The 25,319-nt window shown below is 60.6% G+C and overlaps 1 protein-coding gene across 3 annotated transcripts; it reads left to right on the forward strand.

Moving 5' to 3' along the window:
- The first annotated feature begins 322 nt into the window (after positions 1-322).
- Positions 323-25,319, forward strand: LIMK1 (LIM domain kinase 1). Of its 3 annotated transcripts, XM_081819588.1 has the most exons (16): positions 325-553; positions 2,254-2,350; positions 8,909-9,047; positions 9,338-9,447; positions 10,586-10,792; positions 14,961-15,066; positions 15,167-15,333; positions 16,348-16,531; positions 17,394-17,480; positions 17,784-17,915; positions 19,074-19,133; positions 19,408-19,473; positions 21,791-21,947; positions 23,436-23,491; positions 23,747-23,904; positions 24,003-25,319. In XM_081819588.1, the coding sequence occupies exons 1-16, from the start codon at positions 499-501 to the stop codon at positions 24,163-24,165; spliced, it is 1,944 nt and encodes a 647-aa protein (XP_081675714.1). In that variant the 5' UTR covers positions 325-498; the 3' UTR covers positions 24,166-25,319. The 3 variants fall into 3 exon arrangements, with proteins under 3 accessions (XP_081675715.1, XP_081675714.1, XP_030872658.1); XM_031016798.2 differs by lacking the exons at positions 325-553; positions 2,254-2,350 and adding an exon at positions 5,694-5,795; XM_081819589.1 differs by lacking the exons at positions 23,436-23,491; positions 23,747-23,904; positions 24,003-25,319 and adding an exon at positions 22,891-23,159 and having other exon boundaries at positions 323-553.

Raw genomic sequence — 25,319 nt, forward strand, 5'->3', positions numbered from 1 at the left:
GCTCCCGCGGGGAAACTGAGGCCCCTTCTCCAGGCCTCTGCATCCCCCTAGGCCGCCGCACCGGAGCACGCTTCCCCTCCGATGCCGCAGTTTTCGGCTTACGAGTCTCCGCCTCGCGGCGCCCAGCAGAGGCCTGGCGCTCGGGCGAAGATGAATGAAAGGGCGGGGCTGGGCGCCGCCGAGGGCGCGGGGCGGGGCCGCGCAGGGCAGTTCGGCCGCTCGCCCGCGCCCCGCCCCGCCCCGCCCCCGTGCCGCAGCTCCAGGCCCCGCCCCGGCCCGCCCCTCCGCTCCGTCCCCTGGCCGCCGCGGCGCGGAGCCGGTGCCGGAGCCGGTGTCCGAGAGGCGGCGGCGGCGCCGCGAGCCCCGAGCTCACCCCGGCCCGGCCCGCGCTCTCCGCCTCCGCCTCCCGGGCCGGCGGCGGCGGCGGCTGCGGGCGAGCTCGCGGGGCCCGGGCCGCCCCCAGCCCCAGCCCGCCGGGCCCCGCCCCCCGCCGAGTGCATGAGGTTGACGCTACTTTGTTGCACCTGGAGGGAAGAACGTATGGGAGAGGAAGGTGCGCGGGGCGCGGGCCGGGCGGGGCGCCGACCGGGGCCCGGGCGGGCGGGGGCGTCGCGCCGGGGCAGCCGGGGGAGCGGGCGCACGGGAGGGGGCCGGGCCGGGCGGCCGCGGAGGCCGGGTCTGCCGCGAGGCCGCGCCCCTGCCTCCTCGGGGATGAGCTCGCCCTTCCCAAGCCCTCAGGCCCCTCCCTGACATGCTCCCACCCGGTTTCCCCCTCCTCGGCCCGGGGTGGGCCCCTCCTCTCTTTCATCCCCGCCTGCCCCCTCCCCCGACCGACGACCACCCGGGAGGAGTCCCAGGCGCTACCCGCCCGGCCCCGGCCTCCCTCCGCGTGCTCTGCCCACCCGGGGCTCGCACTGGGGCCATCCCTTATCCTGTCTCTCCGGCCGGGAAGAAAGGGGCTGGGGAAGCCGCAGCCCTGGGTCCGAGCTGCCCGCCCAGCTCTATGACCTTGAGCCGGGGGCTACGTGCCAGGCCTCAGTTTCCCCGTCTTTACAATTGGGAGCTGGGTAGTTGACCCCCGGTATTGGTGGTTGGGGGCCCGCATGGGCAGAGCAGAGATAAGCCTCCTCCAGGGAACTGTCGGCAGTATCCGGGGGGCCCCCACCCCCTCTCCCTGCAGCAAACCCAGTGCCTGCCAGCAGTCTTGGCTGGGAGGATGACTCTCATCCTAGTCTCCTCTTCAGCCCCTTTCCCCTTCCTGGGGCCCAAGGATTGGGTTGCAGGACGGTTAGGACATGAAGACTGCCAAGACTCCCTCCTTGGGGGGTCCCCTTCCTGGGGTTTCCCCAGCAGCCATCACAGAGGCTCACCTGGTCCAATGCAGGTCCCATTTATGCCAGCCCCTCCAGCCCTGCCCTTTCCTAGCTCCTGTCAGCCCTCCCCCAGGCCCCTGAAGGCCTCCTTGGGGCAAGGGCCCATCTCACTGTCACCTCTGCCTTTTGGTCCCTGCATCCTCATGGAGGGCCAGGCTGTGGCCTGGGAGCCTGACTGTATGACCAGGCTTGCCCTCTTCAGGACTCAGTCTCCCGATCTGTACAATGGGGAGGAGCAGGTTTGAGAGATCCTCCAGGACCCACCCAGCTCCAAGGATACCAGGCCCCTGGAATGACTAAGCATGCCTAATGGCCGGCTTGAGGAGGTGCCAGGCATCCCCAGAGCAGGTGTCTGGGAGTGTCCAGCTCTGCAGGCATAGCTGGGACTCAGATGAGGCCAGCACCTCTGGGCTTCCTGCCTTTCTCCTCCTATGGGGACTTCAGCTCTGGATACACCAACCCAGCCCTGTCCAGTCCCTGCCCTTTGAAGGTTCCTCTTCCTGGATGGGCAGGGGAGGAAAGGGACTGTGACAAGAGTGTCACCTGCTGCCTTATCTCTAAATCCTGCTGCTTTCTTTCTCCCAATTGACCTTGCCAGACAGGAGTCAACCCAGAATGCTCCTGCTGGAGATTGGACGTCCACTCCTCCTCTTCAGTTTACAGATAGGGAAACTGAGGCCCACAGAGGCTTCGCAAGTTAGCCCAGGTCTCAGCAAGACTCTCAGACCGGCGTCCTTTCTCCTTCTGCTAGGCACAGTGCCTAGGTGCTCTGTGTGTGTGCACGAGGATGTGCAGGTCCACGTGGGGTGGGCAGAGCAGGCTGGGCCTGCACCAGACCGCGCCTCCGGAGAGCGAGTCCTGACCCCCTGTGTCCTTGCAGGAAGTGAGTTGCCCGTGTGTGCGAGCTGCGGCCAGAGGATCTATGACGGCCAGTACCTCCAGGCCCTGAATGCGGACTGGCACGCAGACTGCTTCAGGTAGGGCACGCTGGCCGGGGTGGGGGTGCCCTAAGCAAGGCCTGCCAGCGACAAGAGGCTGGGTCAGCGGTCCAGGGGACCTGGCTAGTCCCTCTGGTGCCGTCGTCTCTGGTTGTGACTTCCAGCAAGTCCGTGGCCTCAGTTTCCCCACCTGTAAAAATGAGGCATTTGGACTAGAAGGTCCCCAAGGGCCTTTCTGTTCTGTCATCCTAGATCTCTAAGGAGAGGAGCGGGGAGACCTGCATTTCCACCGGTATTACTGAGGCCTACTGGCTCCTAGGCAGGGGGAGGCCGTGGAGGGCAGCGTGCTCCAGAGAAGGAAGGAAGATACAACCCAGGCCTCACTGTGAGCATGCACAGCCCAGTAGGGCCAGCCTTAGAGAGCTAACTCCAAGTGTCAGGGCTGTGGCCAGCCACAGGGAGACCCAAAGGTGGCCCAGCCACCCAGTAGGACCATCCTGAGAGGCAGGTACAGGGGATGGCCTTAGAGTTAGCAGCACGGCCAGAACCGGGGTCTCAGAGACGTGAGATTTCCCACATGGAGAAGTGTGGCAGGAAGCAGTTCCAGGCAACGGGCCTGGCAGGTGCCAAGGGTGCCGGGGTGACAGGGCAGGGCCAGTCAGCGAACAGCAGAGTTGAGGTGGGAAGGCATGGACCACCAGCTAAAGGGGTTTATTTTAAGCAGTGGGAACCTCTGGCAAGGTTTGTTTGTTTTTCGTTAAGAACATCGTCCAACATTTTCTGCGGTGCAGGAAGGGCCAGGCACCCTGCTAAGGACTTTGTCTAGTAGATTTTGTGTTGTCTCCATTACTGGGGACACAGAGGTTAATTCTCTTGACCAAAGTCACACAGCCAGCGAGGGAAGTGAACACACAGCGCCCACCCTGGGTGGTGAGGCCAGAAGAGAGGCAGGTGCCAGGCCCGGGGCTCCCAGTCAGGCGTTCACAAGGAGGCCTTCAGGGACAAAGAGGGCTCTGGATAGGCGGAGACAGCCACACGCCCCGAGACAGACACGGGAAGAGCTCATCTGGTTGGAAAAGAGCGAGCGGAGGAGGCAAGGTTGGGATCAATTTGTGAAATGACCCCAAGGCCAAGATAAGGACCTTCCAAGGTCAGTAGGGAGTCAGCCGAGGGTTTGCAGAAAGCAGGGGAGGGACGTGGGCGGAAGTGCTATTGAAAAATGCCATCCCAGTGGGCAGATGGCGGTGACTTGGCAGGGAAGGGACTGTCACAGTAGTTCAGGGATCTGAGCTCATAAGGCCTGACCTAGGACAGTGACTACAAATGGACAGAGGGGACAGTTCTGGCCAGTAGTCATATTAGCCGCTGTTAATCGGGCACTCTTAACGTTCCCCTTGACCCTGAACGACACAGGTTGGAACTGTGCCGGTCTCCTTATATGCAGATTTTTTACAGTACGATACCATAAATGTCTTTTCTTTATGAATTTTTTAATAACATTTTCTAGCTTACTTTGCCGTAAGAACACGGTAGGTACTACGTATAACACACAAAATACGTGTAAATTGGCTGTTGATGTTACGGGGAAGGCTTCCGGTCAACAGGAGGCCATGAGTAGTTAAGTTTGGGGGAGCTGAAAGTTGCCTGTGGGTTTGTGGCTATGTGGGGGTCGGTGCCCCTAACTCCTGCATTGTTCGAGGGCCAACTGGATTTCATTAAGCCTTCACCGTAACCCTGTGAGGTACCATGACTTGTGCAATTTACATGCAGGCACGGGCTGGAGCCTGTGTTGGCCTCGCTCCCAAGTCACCGCAGAGGTGAAGAGGTGAGGGGTGCGGGAGCAGGGACTGGGGAACAGCAGGGGGAGCATCTGGAGTCGTCTGGGCTTTTGCCCTGGCTGCTGGGGAGGATGGCGCTCCTTCAGCTCTCCTGGAGTTGGGGACCAGGTTGATGCTGAGCTGTGCCCAGCCACGTCGCGTTGAAATGCAGCAGGCCATCCAGCATGGCAGTGCCCGGCCCCTGAGCTGGTGAGGTGGCCTGAGACCTGTCAGAGGTGGGAAGGCTGGAGAGGCAGCTCCCTGGGGCCAGGATGCTGAGATGGTGGATGGATTGCAGGATGGGGCCGAGAGGAACCGGGAAGAACTTTGGGGGCCCCGGTGCTGAGGGCGGGGAGGGAGGTGGAATATAGGGAGACACGGGGGGAAGGCCGGGAATGCGGCGGCAGAAGCCACAGCAGGGAAGCGGGGGGGGGCAGGGGGAAAGGATCTAGCGTTGGAGGGGGTCCCTGCCCTGTGACCAGGAGACAAGTAGGGCCCCGGGTCAGGGCAGTAGGCAGAAGGCTGTGCCGCCGTCCCGGGTGTGATGGGGGTACAGGGGAGGCTCCCACAGTGAGAGGGGGCCCACAGGCAGTAAGAGCCACGGCGTCCGCATTCTGGCCTCCACAAGTGCTCCTGGCCCCGTGGTGTGCGGTTCTCCCAAAAGCCCCCAAATCTCAGCCAGGCCAACAGTGTCCTTACCCCCGTGACCGTTAGGAGGCACTGTCGGGGGGGAGTCACTGCTTGCCCAGGCCCCATGGCCACCTGGCAGCCGGGCTCTGGACTCTACTTGCTTTGCCCCTCAGAGCCTCTCGGTGCCATGACATGGGGCTGGCACTGGCTCCCGGGGCCCCGAGTTCCTCGCGATGGGCGAGTTGAGAAGGCACACGGCCTGCCTCTGGCATTAGCACAGGGGGTCACTGTCACCACAGGGCCCGCTGCTTCCTCAGTTCTGCCTGTCCCACCTCCTGTGGGCCCCGCCTCTCGGCAGGTCGCGGCCAGGCTGTGAGTGGTCCGAGCTTGGCTCTGGTCCAGCTGCTGGCCGGGGAGGTTCCTTCTGAGAAGCCGCAGCACACCGGCCTGGGGCCACGGGTGACATCTCCCCGGAGGCAGGGTGGGCTGGGCCCCCGGTGAGGAGGGGTGAGCGGGCAGCGGGCACGGGGTTCAGAGCCTGGGCCGGGGTGCGGTCTCCCCCTCTCCGGGGGACCTTTCAGGCAGGGAGGACAGACCGTCCACGGAAGTCAACCTCTGTTCCCTTGGGAGCAGCACCGGAAGAAGCAGCTGCTTTGGAGCTTGTCCCTGTCCCCAGAGAGTCCGGAGCCTCCGGTGCCTTTGTCCAACTGGAGGCCCAGGGGCCTGGAGGGCGCTCTCTCAGGTGTACAGGGCTGAGGGCGGAGCGCAGACCACCTCCTCCCTGCCTGCACCAGAGCAGAGCCCAGGCAGAAGGCCCCCCAACGGCTTCCTGTTGTGGGCCCAGACCAAGTCCTCCTCAGCCACAGGCTGCATCCTCCTCCCCTGCTGTGTGGCCACGCTGGCCCCACCCTCTGCAGCCTCCAATCCTGAGGGCCTGGAGTAGGATGGGGAAGCAGCTGGCCCGGCCACCCCTGCGCTGCCCCCCTGCTGCAAGGGATGCTGGCCCTAAGAAGAAGCCGCTTCCTCAGAGGAGCCAAGTAAGTCCAGAGGTCCCCCCACCCCCAAACTGGCCCAGACCTCAGGCAGGGCTCCTGGTGTGAGGGCCCCCTGGGGCCGGAGGCCACCGTGTGGGGCAGACCTACCTGGGACGGGGCTGCTCTGGGGGCAGAACTGAAACTCCTTGGTCACTGTTGGCCGCCTGCTGGGGGAAGCAGGCCGGCCACTGCTGAGACTTCTGGCCCTGTGGTCCGGTCTCCCGGCGAAGCTGGTCATCCAGCTGTTCTTCCTTCGCCCCTGGTTTCCAGGGATGTGGCCCTGGCTAGAGGGCATCCCTGGGAGGGATGGACCTGTCACTGCGGAGCTGGCCACTGCCCCCCCAGTGCAGCCCTCCGTCCCCGAGCCTGGCTCCCAGGCTTCGTGCCTGCCTGTCCCTGGGCCGTCTCTGCACACCCTCAGTGCTTGCTGCTCCTCCCTTGATATCCCTGCTGGGGGCAGCAGCATGTGTGGGGGCGCCCCTGAGAGTCCCACCTGCCTCTTCTGGCTGGGGGCCGGATATGGGCCTGAGAGGTGAAGGGACGGACAGGGGCAGGGGCTCCTCAGTGCCTTCCACACGCAGAGGTACACTGAGGCCCTGAGTGCCGGCACCAAGCTGCTCTGTGAGCCTGGGCTGGATCCCCTGTCTGAGATGGAGGCCCAGCCGGCCGTGCCCCCCGGGAGCCGTTCTGGAGTGCTGGGGGTGGGACCTGCTCCAGGTGCAGTGTTCTCCGGGAACCACTTCCATTCTCTCTGGGTCCAGCATTTGTGGCTGGCTGGCATGGGACCTCAGCCCTCGGGGTGATGGCAGAGGCTGGCGGTGCAGGGGCATCCCAGCCGGGTGACCGAGCAGGCTTCAAGGAAGCAGTGACCTGGGAGCCTGCTGCGCTCCCCCAGCCCGTGGGGGAGTCCGCGCCCCGGTCGTCCAGGGCTGCTGCAGTGGGGAATGTTTGTGCGGGATGCGGGGGTAGGAGTTTGCAGGCTGGAGAAGAGCATTCTCTTCCCCCAGAGGAAGCCGAGCTGCGCCGGAGCCCCCAGCAGCCCACCCACCCAGAGGCAGACAGGGGCCCTGCTGCCCGCAGCCTGGCAGCCAGCAGTGAGGGGGAGATTTCTTTGGGGACACTGCTGTGACGTGCTGTCTAGCCAGTGGAAGGGCAAAGTGAATCACTCACTGATGGCACAGGGTGCTCGGGCGGCGGGGGAGCCTCCCCAAGGTCACGGTGCGGTGCGCGCGCCCGCCTCTTGGCGGAGCCGGCTCCTCGGCCGTGCACCTTCCCGCCAGGTTAGAGGCCCCTGAGGGCGTGCGCTAGGGATCCCCCTCTTCCTGGGCAGCTGCCTTACTTGCCCCTTCGCCCACCCCGCAGTGAGATGTGCGCCCCGTAAGGGCGCCCCGGGGCTGGGGCCGCGTGTGCGGGGGCAGGAAGGGCTGAGGATGACGTCATGGCTCGGGGCCAGCGTGGCTTCCGCTGCCTCCTCTCACATCCCTGGGCGGTCTCCGGAGGCCCGCCCTGCCCCACTCGCACCTTTCTTAGGGAGAGCTCATCGGAGCCCCCCACCCCGGATGCACCCCCACCCCGGTGCATTCGAACCCGGGCATTTTGTGCCTTCTCCTCCCCAGCCCCCAGCCCCCGGCTGTGGTCCCCCGCCCCTCCCCTCAGGCTCCCAGACAATGGGGAACTGGCTGGATCCTCTTAAAGGGACAGTGTACCACCAGCACTCTTGGCTGCCTTCCTCTTGTCCTCTTCATCCCCAGTTCCTAAAGAGCATCAGTGAGTGCCGTCAGTGCAACCACCCGTGTGCTGGCTGCAGAGGCTGAGGGTGCCCTGGCTGCTGGGCACCGGGCAGTCTCACTCAGGCCCCGGTCTTTGCCGCCTTCCCCTCTGCTGGATTGTTTCCTAACTGGGCGTGAGCTCTGAGCCTGGTACCAAGTCCCTGCCTGACCTTGGCACATAACCCAGAGTGCTCAGACAGCAGCGGAGTCGGGCAGATTCTCTGCTCACTGTGTATTCTGGCCCAGACGATTGTATGCAGCCAGGACCCTCCATCAGGCTCCTCAAAACCCAGTGTGGCCCGTGCCCCTGCCGGCTGGCTCCCAGGGGGCATCGTGCATTTCTGCATTTGCTCATCCTGACTCAGCTGAGCTGCTGGTCCCCATCCAACTCACTCTTGGGTGGAAGGAAGCCAGGCATGTAGGTCTAGCTCCTGGCCTGTGGGATAACACAGAAGGAAGCAGGTGCATCATTTCGCCGCAGCTCCCTTCAGGGGCCCCAGCCCGGCCTCTCCCGCAGCCCCTCCCGACAGGGCAGGGGGTCCTGGCCTTGATGACCGCACACCTGGGTGTTCTGCATGCACTGCTCCTCTGAGGGCGGGTGCAGGCGCTGGGGCCCTGGTTGAGCTGGGGTGAGCAGGGCCGGGCCGAGCCCCCTTCTTGGGGCTGCAGCACCCAAGGGCTGAATAAGGTCTAGGAAACAAGGAGATCCTCTGTCTTCACTGATCCTGGCTGGTGTCTGCTGAGCCACATTCCTGCCTTATATCATAGTAGAACAGGGAGTAGCTTTGCTCTGGGTCTGTGGCCTCCGTCACGTGACCTTGGGCATTTAGAGCCTCCAGAGTTCATCTGCCTCGAGGTGGCCAGTGTGGATTAAGTACATTTGGCCAAGACAGTGGGCAGGTGCCAGCATTTGGTAGCTCTTCACAGCTCCACCGGGTCACTGCCATCTGCATCAGCCCCACCCGCGTCCTCGGCACGCAGGTTCCATCCCCCCCCTCCACCGCACTGGCGAGCAAGAGCAAGTCGTTTGTCTTCCCTGGGCCATCTGCCATGCCTGACAAGGGACAGGGGCTCAGATGTGAAGAGCATCTCTCACCCAGGGAGTGGCAGGTGGGCCAGATGATCGGGTGCGGTGGGTGGTCGTGCAGGTTGTGCACTGTGCAGAGGCTTCCAGCTGCGGGGCCAAGAGAGGCTGAAGCCATCCCCGACTCCACCTGCTAAACCCTGGGCCCCAGCACAGGCTGCTTCTGCCCGAGGGAGGCACATCTTTTTCTAGTTCTTAACAGAGGCACCTGCTGTGGGGAAAGGGGCTGAGCCAAACTAAGTCCCTGTGCCTCTTGCACCCAGGTGTTGTGAATGCAGTGCCTCCCTCTCGCACCAGTACTACGAGAAGGATGGGCAGCTCTTCTGCAAGAGGGACTACTGGGCCCGCTATGGAGAGTCCTGCCACGGGTGCTCGGAGCACATCACCAAGGGGCTGGTCATGGTAAGCGCCCCGCCCCACTCACACCCCACACCTGGTGCAGGCATATGTGTGTCCTCACGGGTTTCCCCTACCCCGGCTCTCTTCGGTTCTCCTTTTCACTGGCTCGGACTACCCCCTGCCTTCTGAGCCCGTTGGTCTGTCTGTGTGTCTCTGGAACCAGCATCCTAGAGCGGGTCAGCCAGGCCCCCAAAGTTGGCTTGGAGCTGCCCTTCCGAGAGGAGGCTGAGGGGAGGAGCTGTGGGGACTGAAGGGGTTGCTGAGCCGGGTTGTCCCTGCCACCCCCCTGCCAGGTGGCCGGGGAGCTGAAATACCACCCCGAGTGCTTCATCTGCCTCACGTGCGGGACCTTCATCGGTGACGGGGACACCTACACGCTGGTGGAGCACTCCAAGCTGTACTGGTGAGTGTGCGGGCCCCCTCCTAACCTGGGGTGCCCACCCCGTCCCGGGTCTTCCACACCGGGGTCCTTTCCTTTCCCGCGTGGGGCAGGTGTTAATAGAAGTTCGGTGTAGAAGTCACTGAGAAATGACACGGTTGTCACACTGAGAACTCCCGCCTCACACGCCCGCTCTCCCGTGTCACGGAGGTGTGGTTCTGGCATGCACCCCGCAGGTTCAGACCCAGTCCCCAACTAGCCCCACGTTCAAGGGTTCCCACAACCCCTCAAGTTTGAGAATTCACTAAGCGACTCCGAGAACTCAGGAAAGCCCCATACTTAGGATTACAGGGGTTTTTATAAAGGGCGCAGATCCCTTTTTATGAGGGCCAGCCAGCAGAAGTGACACCAAGAGCAAAGTGTGGGAGGAGGTCCCCAAATGTGGAGCTTCCATGCACCGGCCCCCCCACCATGGAATCAGCACATGTGACACCCCCACCTGCCCTGGCATCACCAGAGTTTTTTATTGGGGTTTCATTATGTAGGCACCATTGATTGAATCATTGGGCGCATGATTGAACTTAATCTTCAGCCACCCCCGTCCCCACCCCCCCACCCCCCCTCCTCCAAGGTCGTAAGGCTGGGTCACAGGCCCCACCCCTCATCTAATCCCATGGTTGGTTCTTTCTGGTGACTGGCCCCCATCCTGCGTCCCCTGTTAACACAAGCTCAGGTATTCCAAGGATTTAGAGCCTCTTTCCCAGGAACCAGGACAAAGACCAGACAAATTTCTTTGTTATACAGTGCTGATAAAGCTGGATGCCCCGGGCGGCGTGGCTTAGTCCCAAATGGGCTTTTAATGACTTCCTCCTGAACTGGATTTATCCACAGGCCTTTTTCTGGCCAGTTTACAGCATGACAGGAATAGAGTTGCCCAGAATGACTGAGCTCCAGAGAGCGGTAGGGGTTGGGCTGGATGTGCTCAGTTCCTGTTCCAGGCCTAGTGGGCAGCTAGACCCTCCTGTCGCAGGGAGCCGGAAGCGGGGGTGGGGAGGAGAGAAGAGCCAGGGGCTGGGAGATGGGGGGAGTGGTGATGCTGGTGATTGTCCTGACACTCTTTTCTTCCCCCTCTGTGGGTCCCTACCACCTGTGGCCCTTGCAGTGGACATTGCTACTACCAGACCGTGGTGACCCCTGTCATCGAGCAGATCCTGCCCGACTCCCCCGGCTCCCGCCTGCCCCACACAGTTACCCTAGTATCCATCCCAGCCTCAGCTCATGGCAAACGTGGCCTCTCAGTCTCCATCGACCCCCCACACGGCCCGCCAGGCTGCAGCACAGAGCACTCCCACACCGTCCGCGTCCAGGGGTAAGTGTGGCTGTGGCCATGGGTGCTGGGGGCGGGGGGGTGGACTCTAGGGCTGGGCAAGCATCTGGGCACCAATAGAACCCGGCTCGACAACCTGGTGTGCCATATCCCTGGTCCAGTCAGTCTTTTAAAAACTATGACAGGTGTTAGATAAAATATTTAAAACTTCTTTAATCCATGTATAACCCAACAAGAAAGAGGAGTAACCAGGTCAAGGATAATTGATGCAGGAAGCCTAGGAGCGTCAGCAGAACCAGGGAAGACAGCCATGCCCTGAGGCAAATCGAAAATGAATGAACCTAAGCTTCAGTTTTTAAGTCCTTTCGTGGCTGGGCCTCTCAAAGCCCTGACCTGCTCGAGGAAGCCGGTCCTGCATTAGAGAATCCCTCCTCCATTAGGCTGAGATCCCAGAGGGCTCTCAGGGTGAGGATGAATGAGAAACAGACCACACCTTCCATCAGCCCCCCACTCCCAGAACTGAAAGATAAACTGATTTGAGCCTGAATGGAAGGGAGGGGGACTCTCCCCTGAGAATACATAAACTTGGGTTTGCAGACCAAATTCATATGCCTAGATGGCTCAAAAACCCCCAAGTCACAACTGTAAAAGTTTCAAGTACTTCCCAATTGGCAGTGGTTCCCAGTCCCTGACAGAATCAGATGCAGATTTTTTTCATTGAATTTACTGAGCTAAGCGTCCCAAGGAAGATGGGCAATTCAGTGAAAAATCACTGAACGCATAAGGAAACAAGGCTCACTATGAGCGAGAGCCAGCAGAAACAACAGGAAGTAGAACCAGACCTACAGAACCTCCAGAAACTGGAATGATTGGAAACGATGTAAAATAATTACACTCAGTATGTTGTAATCAATAAGAGATGTTTGGAAAAAATAAGTAAAGAGCAAACAGATTTGGAAAAGAACCAAACAGAACCCCTAGAAACGAAATAATGGAAACCTCAGTACGAGGGTTTAACAGCGGAGTAGGGCTCTAAACTACCTAAGGGAGAAGCAGAAACAACAAAAGGATGAAAGCCGTGAAAGAGAGATTAGGACCCATGGAGGACAGAGGTTAGGACACATGGAGGCCATTTGGCGTCCCAGGAGAAGCACGAGATGGTGGGAGGGAGGCGGTATTTGAAGATACAGTGGCCACAGAGAATAGACAAATCATCTTCAAAGCGGGGGGGCAGCTGATTTCTCAACAGTAACAGTGGAAGCTGGAAATAAGCGAAATGATGTGTTCAATGCCCTGAGCAAAAAATAACCATCAGCCTAAGATTCATTCTGTCCTTGATGAAAATACTCTTCCAGAAAGGGAGAGAAATAAAAACACGTTCAGGCAGACCAGATTCAGGGAACCAGGATTGGATGTGAGCAGGTCATCCCTAACGAAGGTTCTAAAGGATGTAGAAAAGGTTTGAAACACAAGAAGGAAGGCAGATAAAGGAGCCAGCCCAGTGGCCAGCATGCTGTGTGACGCTGAGTCAGAACCCCCTGTCCTCTCTGGGCTTTAGGGTCTTCGTCTGTACAGGGAGGAAGTTGGGCACCTTGGAGCCTTCTAAGATCTCTCCTGGGCTTTGATGGACTCCTTGAGAAGTAGCTTTAAACGTCCCCCAAGTGGGCATGTGAGCCAAGCGCCAGCTTCCATGGGGTCCCGCGCACGCCTCTCCCACAGCTGTCCGGTCCCGGCTCCGCAGCAAGGCACTGGTCAGGAGGGGAGGCGGTGCCGGGGACGGATGCAAGGCCGGCAGCTACCTCGGATACACAAGCGGACAGACAGACTGGTGAGAGAGACGGGGGGAGCTCCCAGACCAGCTGCTCTCTCGAAACCAGGCAGGATTTTGGAAACAAAAAGCCAACAGCACCTCCTCCCTGCCTCCCTCGCTGGATGGGCATGCTCACCAGCCTGCATCTGCTGGCCCAGCAATTTCGGCCCAGAGCACGCCCCTCGGAGGAGCGGCCCAGCCTGCCCAGAGGCTGCTGACCAGATTCACTTGTTCGTTTTGAACGAGTCTTCGTGGACCGCTTTTCTTCTTGTCGATAGCGGCATCTGAAGGAAAGTTTAAATTCCCTCTGTGCCCCAGCCCCCTGCCGCCTTAGCAGGAGACTGAGGGGAGGCAGGGAGGCTAAGGAATATACTTGGAAGACCGTACCCACGAGAAGCCTGTATCGACGAAAGATACTCACTGTTTTTCAACCTTTATCTGGAAATTTTCAAATTTACAGGAAATTTCCCAAATAAGTACATTGAATACCTGCCCACCCTTCACCTATGTTCACCAATTTTAACTTTTTTTTTTTTGCCACATTTAGGGTATGTGTGTTTCCTCGTACACATACATATCTGTATGTTTGTATGATTTCTTTATATTTACGCGTACGGGTATGTACACGTTGCTGTTATTTACCAAGTCACTTTGAGAGTATGTTACAGGTGCTGTTGACCCTCCCCACCAAATACTTCACACATTCTTCTAAAAACAAGGGCATTCTCCTACATAATTTTCAGTCGTGTCTTACAGTGCAGTTATGACGTTGAAGAAATTTAACACTAACGTGATACTTCAATCCAGCACAGAGTCCACATTCACATTTTGCCAGTTTTCTCAACACCATCCTTTATGGCCATTTCCCTCCATCCAGGATCCAGTCCCTGACCTCACATGGCATCGAACCCTCGTGTCCCCTTCAGTCTCTTTGAATCTGTGACAGGTCCTCAGCTTTTCGTTGTCCTTCATGACCTTGACATTTATGAAGAGCACAGGCTGATAAGTAGAATGCCCCCCCCCCCAGCTGGGTTCAGCTGCTGCGTCCGCTTTGTCGGATTCAGGTTATGCATTCTGACCTGCTGCGGCATTCATGATGCCGTGTCCTTCCTGCATCCTCCGACCGGACCCACGAAGTCAATAAAGCATGCCCTTTATTGGGGATGTCGCCTTTGTTTACTTGGTTAAAGTACAGTCAGTTGTCTGCTGTCCAGGATATTGTTTTTCCCTTTGAAACATAATCAATAAGTCATTTGTGAGATTTGAATCTGTAAATACCCTGCCCCCGGCAGCCTGTCCCCACATGGTTTTAGCATCCGTGGTGGATTCTTAGCTGTATCACTTAACTTCTGCAATGACTGCATGGTGATGACTGCCCAACTCTCTTCTTCCTTTCGCACAAATGACCTGCCTTTCCAGGGAAAGGCAGAGCTTCCCCCCCCCCCGCCCACCCCCGTGTGAGAATATACTCTTGATAACGGAGAATTTTTATGAAACTTTTCCTTTTTTTTTTTTTTTTTTTGAGAGAGCGAGTGCACACACGAGGAGGGGAGAGGGGCCGAGGGAGAGAGAGAAAATCCCAAACAGGCTTCACGCTCAGCTCAGAGCCGACGTGGGGCTCGATCTCACGACCCTGAGGTCATGCACGACCTGAGCCAAAACCAAGAGTCAGACGCTTAACCGACTGCGCCACGCAGGTGCCCCCTTATGAAACCTTTTTCTTAAAGTCCCCGGTCTCCTTTCTGTTCCACTCCCTACCCCTTCCCCATCTCAGGGCAGAGACAAAGTAAACATCCCTTAAGAAGCTTTCGTGAAGACAAAGTGAAAACAAGGTAACCAAGGAGTTCAAAGAAGCAAGTAAAGTTGGCAAATTGGCCATCCCACGGGTTCGAGAAGGGTGCCATCCTGTCTCTAGCCTGCAGCTGTGGCGAGGGTGGGCTGCTAGCCCTGTAATGCTGACTCTGGAGGAGTGGAAGGAAGCCTTAGCCTCATCTTGTAGGGCCAGTTTGGGAATCTGGAAGCCAAAGGATCCAGACCCTCTGAGGACTCATCTCGTGCCGCTCGTCTGCCTGAAACACACCGGGCAGTTGGAAGGCTCGGTCTCTCCTCCGTGGCAGAGACCGCACTCTGCCCAGCGGGAGCCCCTGAGCCTCCAGGATGGAGCAGCAAAGACCACTTCTCTCCACTTTCACACCCACAGCCGACATCCGTAATCAATGACAGAATTCTTCCCCACCAAACCAGAACTCCAGATTCTAGCCCAGTGCCATCTGTCAGGGCATGCAACATAGAAATTAATTTGCCTCCACACCCCGATCTGATCCCCTCGGCCTTGGCTTCCTGTCAAGGCTCCAGGGGATAGGCGGGCAGGGGCCTGACCACTACTGTCTCTACGCACAGGGTGGACCCAGGCTGCATGAGCCCAGATGTGAAGAATTCCATCCATGTCGGAGACCGGATCCTGGAAATCAATGGCACGCCCATCCGGAATGTGCCCCTGGATGAGGTATGGGTCCCGAGTCTGGTGAGCAGGATTGGAGTGCCTTCACGCCTGACTCCTCCCCCACCACCTTGGACTCACCTGTCCGCGCATCCACTCTCCCCAGATTGACCTGCTGATCCAGGAGACCAGCCGCCTGCTCCAGCTAACTCTTGAGCACGACCCCCATGACACGCTGGGCCATGGGCCGGGGCCTGAGCCCAGCCCCCTGGCCTCCCCAACTCTTACTCCCAGCGGGGAACTGGGCAGCTCTCCCCGGCAGAAGCCTGTCTTGTAAGTCAGCGCCGTGCCTTGTTGTATCCAGATACTTCCACGGACGCCGGGCCTCAGGGGGATGGGGCCTAGTCCTTGCTCTCCAGGAGCTCCCAGTCTGGTGGGCGAGTCAGCCTTGCAGGAAAGCAGGCCAGCAGGGGGTGCAGAGGGCTAAGACGGGGTCATGAGAGGTGGGAAAGCAGGGGACCCAGCTTCCCCGGCTGGGGGTTACAGAGCGCTCCCAGGGTGGACCGACGCCCTGGCTTCAAGGAACAGCAGGTAGGTAGCTCAGGACGATGGGAGCATCGAATGTCGTTGGGAAGGGGTGGGCCCCCTAAAGGGCGTGTTTCAGAGACCGCTCTGGTCCCCTGTGCACAAGGGTGCCCAAGCCGAGAGATGGCTCGCAGGCCATTGCAGGGTCCAGGCAGGAGGTGCCAGGGACCCCATACTCTCTTGAAGGGAGGGGGAGCACAAGGAAGAAACCCAGAGGCAGCCTGATCCTCGCTCCACTCACCGTGAGGCCTGCTCAGGACTCCGGGCAAAGATTTTTGGGGGATACCTTCTGGGGAAATCGCGTTTACTCTAAGGAACGGTGGTGGTGAAGGCCTGTAGTTGCTCCTTGCATGCGTTTGTCAGGAGTTCTAGCTGCCCTGTGGAGCCAGCTACACAGCCGGCCTACGGCCTCCTGGCCAGGCTGTCTGTCTCCGCACCCCAGGGCCTGGCACCTGAATGCTGGGAGACAAAGCATCTGACCTGGGCTACCAGGCAGAGAAGGCCAAGGGTGGACGGTCCTGCGGAGGCCACCTACAGGATGGCAGGCCTAGGGCACGGCTCTGGGTGCTGGCGTCAGGATGGGGCGAGAGCCTTACGACCGCCCAGGAGATCCGCCCTGTGCCACGCTGTCCCGCACCGCGGTGGGGGTGCTGATTGTACGTGGACTGGCGTGGATGGGAGCGTGGCAGGCAGGAGGAAGGGGTTAGGGCTGCTGGTGCCCAGCTGCCCCGTAGACACTGAGCACAGCGTGTGCCTCCCCAGGAGGAGCTACAGCATCGACAGGTCTCCGGGTGCTGGCTCACTGGGCTCCCCAGCCTCCCAGCGCAAGGACCTGGGGCGCTCCGAATCCCTGCGCGTGGTCTGCCGGCCACACCGCATCTTCCGGCCATCGGACCTCATCCATGGGGAGGTGCTGGGCAAGGGCTGCTTCGGCCAGGCCATCAAGGTACGAGGTGGGCCTGCGCAGGGGTGGGGCCGGAAGTGGGAGCGGGGGACGGTGCAGGTGAGACCCTTCAGTCCTCCTGCCTCCCTCCACTGCCTCCAGGAACCCACAGTGGAAGGGGCACCCGGCTTCCAGACTCCCTAGCCCATACTCTTGCCCCTCTGGGCTTCCCGGAGCTGGTTAGGGGGAGGGGACTGCCCTCAGAGAGACCCCAAACCTTATGTGGAGGACGTGGTTGGAAGGTGGGGGGTGGGAGGGTGACCCAGGCTGATCCAGAAGGCTCCCTCCCCGGGGGCCCTGTACTGAGCCTGAGGCCAACCCCTCATGGCCCCTCCACTGCTCACCCCCTCCCACGCTCCCCCGGTAGAGACCTAAGCCCTTCCCTGGCTCTGATGTCCCCTGGCTGTGACCAGGCTGGAAGGTTCAGGATCATACAGAAGGTGCCCATCAGGCCCTGTGCCTGGTCCCCTTCCCGGGGGGGGCGGGGGGCGGGGGGGGGCAGATAGTCCCTGGCAGAGCCACCATTCGACCTCCAGGAGACTGCCCAGCAGAGCAGAGGACAGAGAGCTGGGCCCTGGGTCGGTGGTCCTGGACCTGAGCCCCAGCCACCACCTGCCCTCCTGCTGGGTGACCTTGGACGCTCTCGGCAGCCTCCTGAGGCCCCACTGCCTCATCTGTGAGGGAATCAATAAGTCCTGCCCCTCGGGGGCTGGGGGCATCACCTGAAATGCCCACGAAGAGCTTCAAGCCTGGTGTGTCCGTCTCCCCCGCAGTTTGGGGGTGCGGCTAGGGCCTCCTGCAAGGCGGGCAGAGAGCAGAGCCTCTGATGGTACTGAGTCGCCGTGCCTCGGTGTCCCCACAACAGGTGACGCACCGGGAGACAGGCGAGGTGATGGTGATGAAGGAGCTGATCCGGTTCGACGAAGAGACCCAGAGGACATTCCTCAAGGAGGTCAGTGAGCAGAACTGCCACCCCCTCAATGGAGAGGGGTGACACAGGGTTCCGGGAGGATGGGACGCTCGAGCCACACACTGGAAGAAGAGAGAGTATCTCGCCAGGAGAGCGAGAGGGGCAAGGGCATCGCTGGGGGTGGGCGCAGCGCACGCAGACCACACGGTGGCCGGCAGGTGTGGCGTGGGCCGGGCGGGCGGGGACTCGTCCACCTTCGGGACCGGTGGTGGCCTCTGGCGGGGCAGCGGAGGGAGAAAGAGACTGGGGCACAGCCCCCGGCCTAGCCTGTCTGCACCCCACCAGGTGAAGGTCATGAGATGCCTGGAGCACCCCAATGTGCTCAAGTTCATTGGGGTACTCTATAAGGACAAGAGGCTCAACTTCATCACGGAGTACATCAAGGGGGGCACCCTCCGGGGCATCATCAAGAGCATGGTGAGTGCCCGGGCAGAGGCCCCACCTGCTGCCCCGTCCCCGCCACCAGCACTGTGGGCCCTGGGCAGGCAGCTGCTCTCTCGGCCCCCTCGGCCCCTTCAGCGGGCTTGGCCTCCGGTCTCCAGGGCCCTCCAAACCCTGATTCTGAATCAGACAGGGAGCGACCAAGTCCCAATTAAAGCTCACGTCCAGAGAGGGCAGCAGCTTCGCCGAGGGGACACACAAGCTGTTTCGGGGTGGCCGCCCTGTGGACCCCCGGCCTGGCCCAGAGCAGCCAGACCAGCCAGACCCAGCCTTACCTGCCATGGGGCGGAACACCTCAGGAAAGGCACCTTTGTTACCTCTCCTCTGGGAGTTTTTTTACTATTTACTATGTTCTGCAAAATTCGGAACTTTGTTGAAGGCCTTGGAGAAAAATTGCAAATGCAAACTGAGAACGTATTTGGGGAGGAGCTTGTAAGCACCTGGTACTCTCGGACGGTGCCCCATCTCGGCATCCCCCTGAGCCCAAGCGCTCCTGTTCCTTTCCTGCACCCCAGATGCCTCCTTCCCTCAGGCTGGGTCCCTGCAGGCCCCTAAGGTGCGACTTCTCAGAAAGAATTCTGTGGTCAAGTACAATTTGGAAACGCCGGGCTACACCCTCTTGGGCGTCCTCACTGCACTCTGGTCTTTTATATGCTCTGATGTCCTCAGCCCCCACTTGAGGTCTCCGGCGGGGGTGGGGGGATGGGGTGAGAGAACCAGGCGTCTCCCCGGATGAACTGAGCCCAGAGCCCTACTCGCTAGTGCTCAGTAGGCGCTCTCATTGGCCCCGTCTGTCTCTGCCCGTACAGGAAAATCGGTGCAGATTTTCTAAAAACCTGAAAGAATGGGATTGTGTTGAAGATAGAGGGTTTTTTTCCCCCAAAGAGCTGGATCGGGAGCTACAGAGGAGTATCCCCCACTTTATGTTTGAAATCACGTACTGGAAAATGCCGTTTTTGAGTTAATCCACCCACACCCCTTAGATGCGGACAGGTGTGGGGGCAAGAGAGAGTTGGGGGGTGGGGGTCATTGGACTCTCCGGGACACCTGCTGCCTTGGCTTCTCTCTGCCCCAACCGTTCTGCCACCGTGACCCCGTTGGCCCATCCTGGCCCCTTCTCTCCTGCCCCCTCAGGACAGCCAGTATCCGTGGAGTCAGAGGGTGAGCTTTGCCAAGGACATCGCTTCAGGGATGGTGAGTAGGCTTGGGGAGGGGGTGGGAAGGGGTGGGGGCTGGGTGATCTGCCCCCGCTTATGAAAAGATTCTGTCCCACTAACCTAAAACTTGACGAGGAAGTCAGAGACGGAAGCTATCAGGAAGCTCTGAAAAAGAGCAGGGGGGATCAGATGGGGGTGGGAAGAGCACCCCTCACTCGCCCGATTGGGGCAGCCTCTGGGGAGCCAGGGCTGGGCTGGGCCGGGACCCCTCAGCACAGCGGCCTCCTGACCTCCATGCCCCCTGCCCCCAGGCCTACCTTCACTCCATGAACATCATCCACCGGGACCTCAACTCCCACAACTGCCTGGTCCGAGAGGTGAGCCACCTGGGCCCGGGGAGGGAGACCGCAGGAGGCCCGCCCCGCACACTGCTAGCCTCGGGGGCCCTTCTGGGGACCGGGGTCCTGGCTCGCCCCCTCCACTCCTCCTCGGGCCGTGCGGAAGTAGTGCTAGGAGGCAGACGGACCCGGCTCAGCCGTTTACTTGGACTGTGGCTCCAGCCCTCTGAGCCGTCAGCATCCCAGGTTGTTAGGAGGCTCTGAGAAACGGATAAAGGAGAAAGTGACGGGTCATCTGTGATGGCTCGTGAGCGTGGCGTTGCCAGAACAGTCCACGGCAGGGCGGCCAGGCCTACCACACGCCGCAGGAACCCTGCAGGCCTGGAGCAGGGCCTGGGCCGGCCTCTGAGAGGCTCTAGGGCCACATACTGAAGTGGGGAAGTGCGGGGTGGCGGGGGGAGGGCGGCGAGCCCAGGGTCTGAAGGGTGGGGACGGAGGGGACCATAGGCTGTCCACAGGAGGCAGTGGGGGGTGGCCGGCCAGGCCCAGCTGGAGAGGTAGGACACGCACATCACAGAGAACCACAGACTGGATGGCTTGGAACAACTGAAATGCACTCGCAGGGTTCAGGAAGCAAAAGGTCCTGAACCAAGGTGTTGACAAGGTGGGCTCCTTCTAGAGGCTCTGAGGGAGAATCTGTGCCATGCCTCCCTCCCGGCTCCTGGAGGCTCCTGGTGCCGCTTGGCATTCCTTGGCCGGCAGCCACGTCATTGCAGCCTCTGCCTGAGTCTCCCCGCCGTGTGTCCTCTTCTTACAAAGACAGCAGGCACTGGATTTAGGACCCCCCCCCCCCCCGCCCAGATCTAGCATAACCTCATCTGAACTAGTAGTATCTGCAAAAGTCCTGTTTCCGAATACAGTCACTTTGAGAATCTAAGTGGACATGAATTTGGAGAAGGAGACTCTTCATCGCACTACAGGCAGGTTGAAGTCAGGCCTGGAGGAAGAAGTTTCTCCAGGCAGGCTTTTGCCAAACGAATTCAGTACAGGAAGTGTTTCAGGCCTGGCGGTATGACAGGAAGCAGTGAGTTGGTCACCCTGGAGTCGGCGGGGCAGGGGGTGGGGGCGGGTGTCTCAGCCCACTGGGAATTTCCAGGAGGCTCTGGGGGCTCATGGGCTCAGAAAGCAATGTGGGGAAAGCAGTGGGCGGTGAGCACAGACAGGTGGGCGAGGCTCGAGCCCTCTCACACTGCTCCTGCTGGCAATGAGCGTCACCGCAGGGCTGAGCCCATGTGGTGTGCGAGGCCGGGAAAGGGTGACCTGTCACAGCTTCCACTCTGCAGCAGGGGGCAACCCCTGAGAATCTGATGAGAGTTGTGAGCTCCCCCCCAACCCCCGCATCCCCAGAATCCATCTCTGCACAAACCAAAACCTCTGCCTACCATTTGTGGCCTCTGAGAATCCGGTGGTCACCCTTGGCTGGTCTCCCTGGAGCTGTCTCCCATAGCAGGGTCTGGGCCCTACCGTACCATTAGTCCCTGGGGGACTCTTCAAAAGTGGAGGCCCTCAGAGGGATGGGGCGGGAGTCAGCGCTAGAACAGTCCTGGCAGACCCCGCGCATGCTCAGCCCCTTCCACCTGCTGTCTTTGTAGTTTTCTCCAGGCAGCTGTCCGCGTTGGTGTCACTCCCAGAGGCGACAGAGTCCTTCCCTTCAGAGTGAGCCTGGTCCTAAGCCCCGCCTGGCTGGGGCCCTGCCGCCTCCACCTCTGTGCCCACTCCTCAGTGTCCGGGCACCGTGGCCAATCCTGGGGCTGGCACGTTAGCGGACCTCCCCAGCCCCCTGACTTGGCACCAGTGCCCCAGGGTTCCCTGCCTGCCCCCTGGCCTTCAGGGGGGCCCCCACCCTGATTGTCCCATCTTGCGGGGGACACACAGCCGTCAACATCTCCACTCCACGGGGTTCCGGGCCTAGAGGGGCTCCTGCAAACTGAAAACAGTGGAGCTGACCAGCTGGATGGCCTTGGGCAACTTTCTTAACTTTCCTGGGCCTGAGTAATATCATGTGTAAAGTGGGTATAAAAACAACATGCACCTCCCCAGACTGTTGGAGGGAGGAGTAAGAGAGAAAGCTGTCCGGGGCCAAGCAGAGGACCTGGGTCTTGAATGAGAACCACCACCTCCCTCGCACAGCCGGGTGGCCCCGGCACCCTGATGGGGTGGACACAGTACTCCCAGACCCCCAGGTGTCCGAGGCGCGTCCTCGGAGCCGTCTGCGGATCGGGCCCGACTAGGCGTGGGGTGCGCAGGTGGTGCCAGGAGCCTATCTCAGTGAGGCCCCGCTTCCTTGTCACGTCAGAACAAGAACGTGGTGGTGGCCGACTTCGGGCTGGCCCGGCTCATGGTGGAAGAGAAGACACAGCCCGAAGACCTGCGAAGCCTCAAGAAGCCGGACCGCAAAAAGCGATACACGGTGGTGGGCAACCCCTACTGGATGGCGCCCGAGATGATCAATGGTGAGTGGGCCGGCCCGCCCGTCACATCTGTCCAGGCCCAGCGGGTCCAGGCAGGTCTGCGGCCCCCCCAGTCCCCGGCCCCCGCCGCCTCCTCGGCTCCCTCCTTGGGTCCTGTGACTCCTTTCCTGTCCCGCTGTAACAAATCACCACCCGCTTGCCTTAAAAACCAAATTACCACCTAGTCCTGGGAGTGGGAAGTCAGGTGTCGGCTGGGCTGGGCTCCTTCTGGAGGCTCAAGGGGAGAACGTGTTTCCCTTCTAGCCTCTAAAGGCTGCCTCCATTCCTTGGCCTGAGGCCCCTGCCTCCGACGAAGGCTAGGACCCTGGCACCTTCTCTGACCTCTGTGTCCATTGTCAGGTCTCCTTCCGTGTCTGCCTCCCTCATAAGGACCTTTGTGGTTGTATCGTCCTCTGTCCATTTCCAGATCCTGAACCTAATCACACCGGCAAGTCCCATGCAAGGCAACATCTTCACGGGGCCCAGGGAGTAGGTGGTGGACAGCCTGGCCCGCCCGGGGCTTCTCTCCCACTCCATTTCTTTTTCATCAGGCCCCTCACCCAGTGACCCACATTTGGCTCACACGGTGCGCTATAAAGCCCCCGCCTGGGCAGGTGCACACATGGGGTCAGGGCGGGCAGGGCCGGGGGCTTCTCGGCACCAACCCCACCCAGAGTTAACATAACCGCTGACTTAACCTGCAAAATGGGGCTCCCTGCTTTTAGGGGGGGCTGTGAGGCTCAGCTAAGGTTTGTAAACTAGTCAGAATCTGACACGTGAGAGCAGCCGTACGGGTTGTTTTTAATGTCCCACGGTAGATGGTCTTATTCCCTATGTCACAGCTGAAGAACCTGAGGCTCAGGGTCTGTGTCCATCCCTGGGGCTGCCATCAGCAGATTTCCACCAACTGGGCGGTTTAAAACAACAGAAATGTATTCTCTCATAGTTCTGGAAGCCAGAAGTCGGAAATCCAGGAGAGCCGTGCTCCTTCCAGGGATCTGAGGGGAGAACCCACTCCTTGCTGCTTCTAGCTGCCGGTGGCAGTCTCGGGCTCGTGGCCCCCGCCGCCTCTCCCATGTCTCCTCCTCCTCAGTCTCTCTTAGGACACTTGTAGTGGTGCTTGGCACCTGCCCAGATAATCCAGGATTCTCTCATTTCAAGATCCTTAGCGATCATATTGGCAAAAACCTTTTTTTCAATAAATGGTCACACGTCTCAGGGGTTTGACATGGATATTTTTCAAGGCCACCACATGGTCCATGACTTGCTTGGAGTCACAGCTGGTCAGTGGCCGAGCTGGGCCTGGAACCCCCTGCCCAGGGCTCTCATCCTCATCCCCCAAAGGTTTGCTCAGACCTGGTGGGGTCAGGGGGGGTGAGGGGGCAGAGTCTAAGCCCTGGGCCCTTGGAGGCTGCTGGCCTCCGCCTCCTGGCCTCGGCCGGTGGGCCGCCGATCCAGCCTCACCTACTGATAGCCGGTGTCTTCACCCAGGCCGCAGCTATGACGAGAAGGTGGATGTGTTTTCCTTTGGAATCGTCCTGTGCGAGGTAGGTCCAGGGGCGGGCGGCAGTTGGCATGAGGCTTGGTGGCTCCTGTCCACTCCCGGGCTGCAGGCTGCAAGTCTGCAGGGGCCCCAGGTTGTGGGGGAGCTCCTGGGAACAGGGCTGCCCACAGCAACCTGCACCCCTGGGGGGCATGGTGGTCAGGTGGGTGCCAGATCAAGTGTGACCTGTTCCCAGCCCCAGGGACCCCTCCCCCGCCCCCCGCCCCCGTGGGTAACTGCTGGGCCTTGTGCGGGACAGATCATTGGGCGGGTGAATGCGGATCCCGATTACCTGCCCCGCACCATGGACTTTGGCCTCAATGTGCGAGGCTTCCTGGACCGTTACTGCCCCCCAAACTGTCCACCGAGCTTTTTCCCCATCACTGTGCACTGCTGTGATCTGGACCCTGAGAAGAGGTAAGTGCGGTCGGGGCTCCGCCGGGAGCAGCCCTAGGGGTGGGGCTGGTCCCCCCCCGCGGAGCAGAACCCACCACCCCACCCACGCGTCACCCCAGGCCCTCCTTCGTGAAGCTGGAGCAGTGGCTGGAGACCCTCCGCATGCACTTGGCCGGCCACCTGCCACTGGGCCCGCAGCTAGAGCAGCTGGACAGGGGCTTCTGGGAGACCTACCGGCGCAGCGAGAGTGGACTGCCTGCCCACCCCGAGGTCCCCGACTGAGCCCCGGCCGCCCCCGTCCCCACCGCCGGCACCCACTCCTCTGCGGGTCGTGGCCGGCTGTGGAGCCCTCGGCCAGGCGGCAGGCGCCCAGACTCCTCCCCCAGTGCCAGGCCCCGACTGGCCTCCTCCGTCCCAGGGGCCGTGGCCCCTGCCCCATCTCTGCCCCTGGCCCCAGAGCTGGCCTGGCTGCATACACACCGTCACCTCGCCCTGCCTTACCTCTGTCTTGGTGGGGCCAACCCCTCTCGCTTCTCCTCGCATGAGCTGGAGGGCCCGCGTGAGTCCCGCCCCATCCTGCACCCCGCCGCCCCCAGCCGTCCCATGCACACCCCATCTGTCCGCAGCCCCTCTGAGGCCGGGCTGGTAGACAGCCTCGGCCCGGGCCCACTGACGGCTGGGTACGTAGGGGAGGGCGCGGGGTGGGGGAGAGGCCGCATTGCTGGGGTGAGTCAGCCCCCCGGCGGGGTGTCTCAGTAGCCACAGGTATTGATAATTACCCAAACCCCCAAACACAGAGAGGTCTGCCCCTGTGGAACGGAAGTCCCCGGTCGCTCAGCCACAGGCCTCTCTTGCTTTGGGTCTCCATTTCTTTCTTGAAGCCACTTTAGTGAGAAGCAGGTACCAGGCCTCAGGGTGAAGGGAGGGTCCGCTGGGGGAGAAGGGAGTCACGTCCCTGGGTCAGAGCTGCCGGGAGGAGCCACAGAGGGACGCTGGGCCAAGCGACGAGGCAGGTGTCCACCAGCATCCCAACCCCCGCAGTTCATCTCAGTACCCCTCCCGGGCTTCTCCCCCAGGCTCCCCCCGCCACCCATGGCCCTCTGTCCTCTGGGTTCTTTCTGTGTAATCTATTTTTTAAGAAGAATTTGTATTATTTTTTCATACGGCTGCAGCAGCTGCTGTCGGGGGGCTTGGGGTTTTATTTTTCTGGCGGGCGGGGGTGGGGGGGCCATTTTGTCACTTTGCCTCAGTTGAGCGTCTAGGAAGTATTAAAACTGTGAAGCCTTCTCAGTGCACTTTGAACCTGGAAAACAATCCAAACAGGCCCATGGGACTACGAGTCCGGAAGGTGGGACGCGTCCCCTCCGTCCAGGAGTCGTGATGTCTAAAGAACAAAACCCAGACTCAGAACAATAAAGTAAATTCCATACTCCCCA

Source organism: Leptonychotes weddellii, chromosome 5 (assembly GCF_054177405.1).
Source record: "Leptonychotes weddellii isolate Sample4059 chromosome 5, ASM5417740v2, whole genome shotgun sequence".
NCBI classification, from domain to species: Eukaryota; Metazoa; Chordata; class Mammalia; order Carnivora; family Phocidae; genus Leptonychotes; species Leptonychotes weddellii.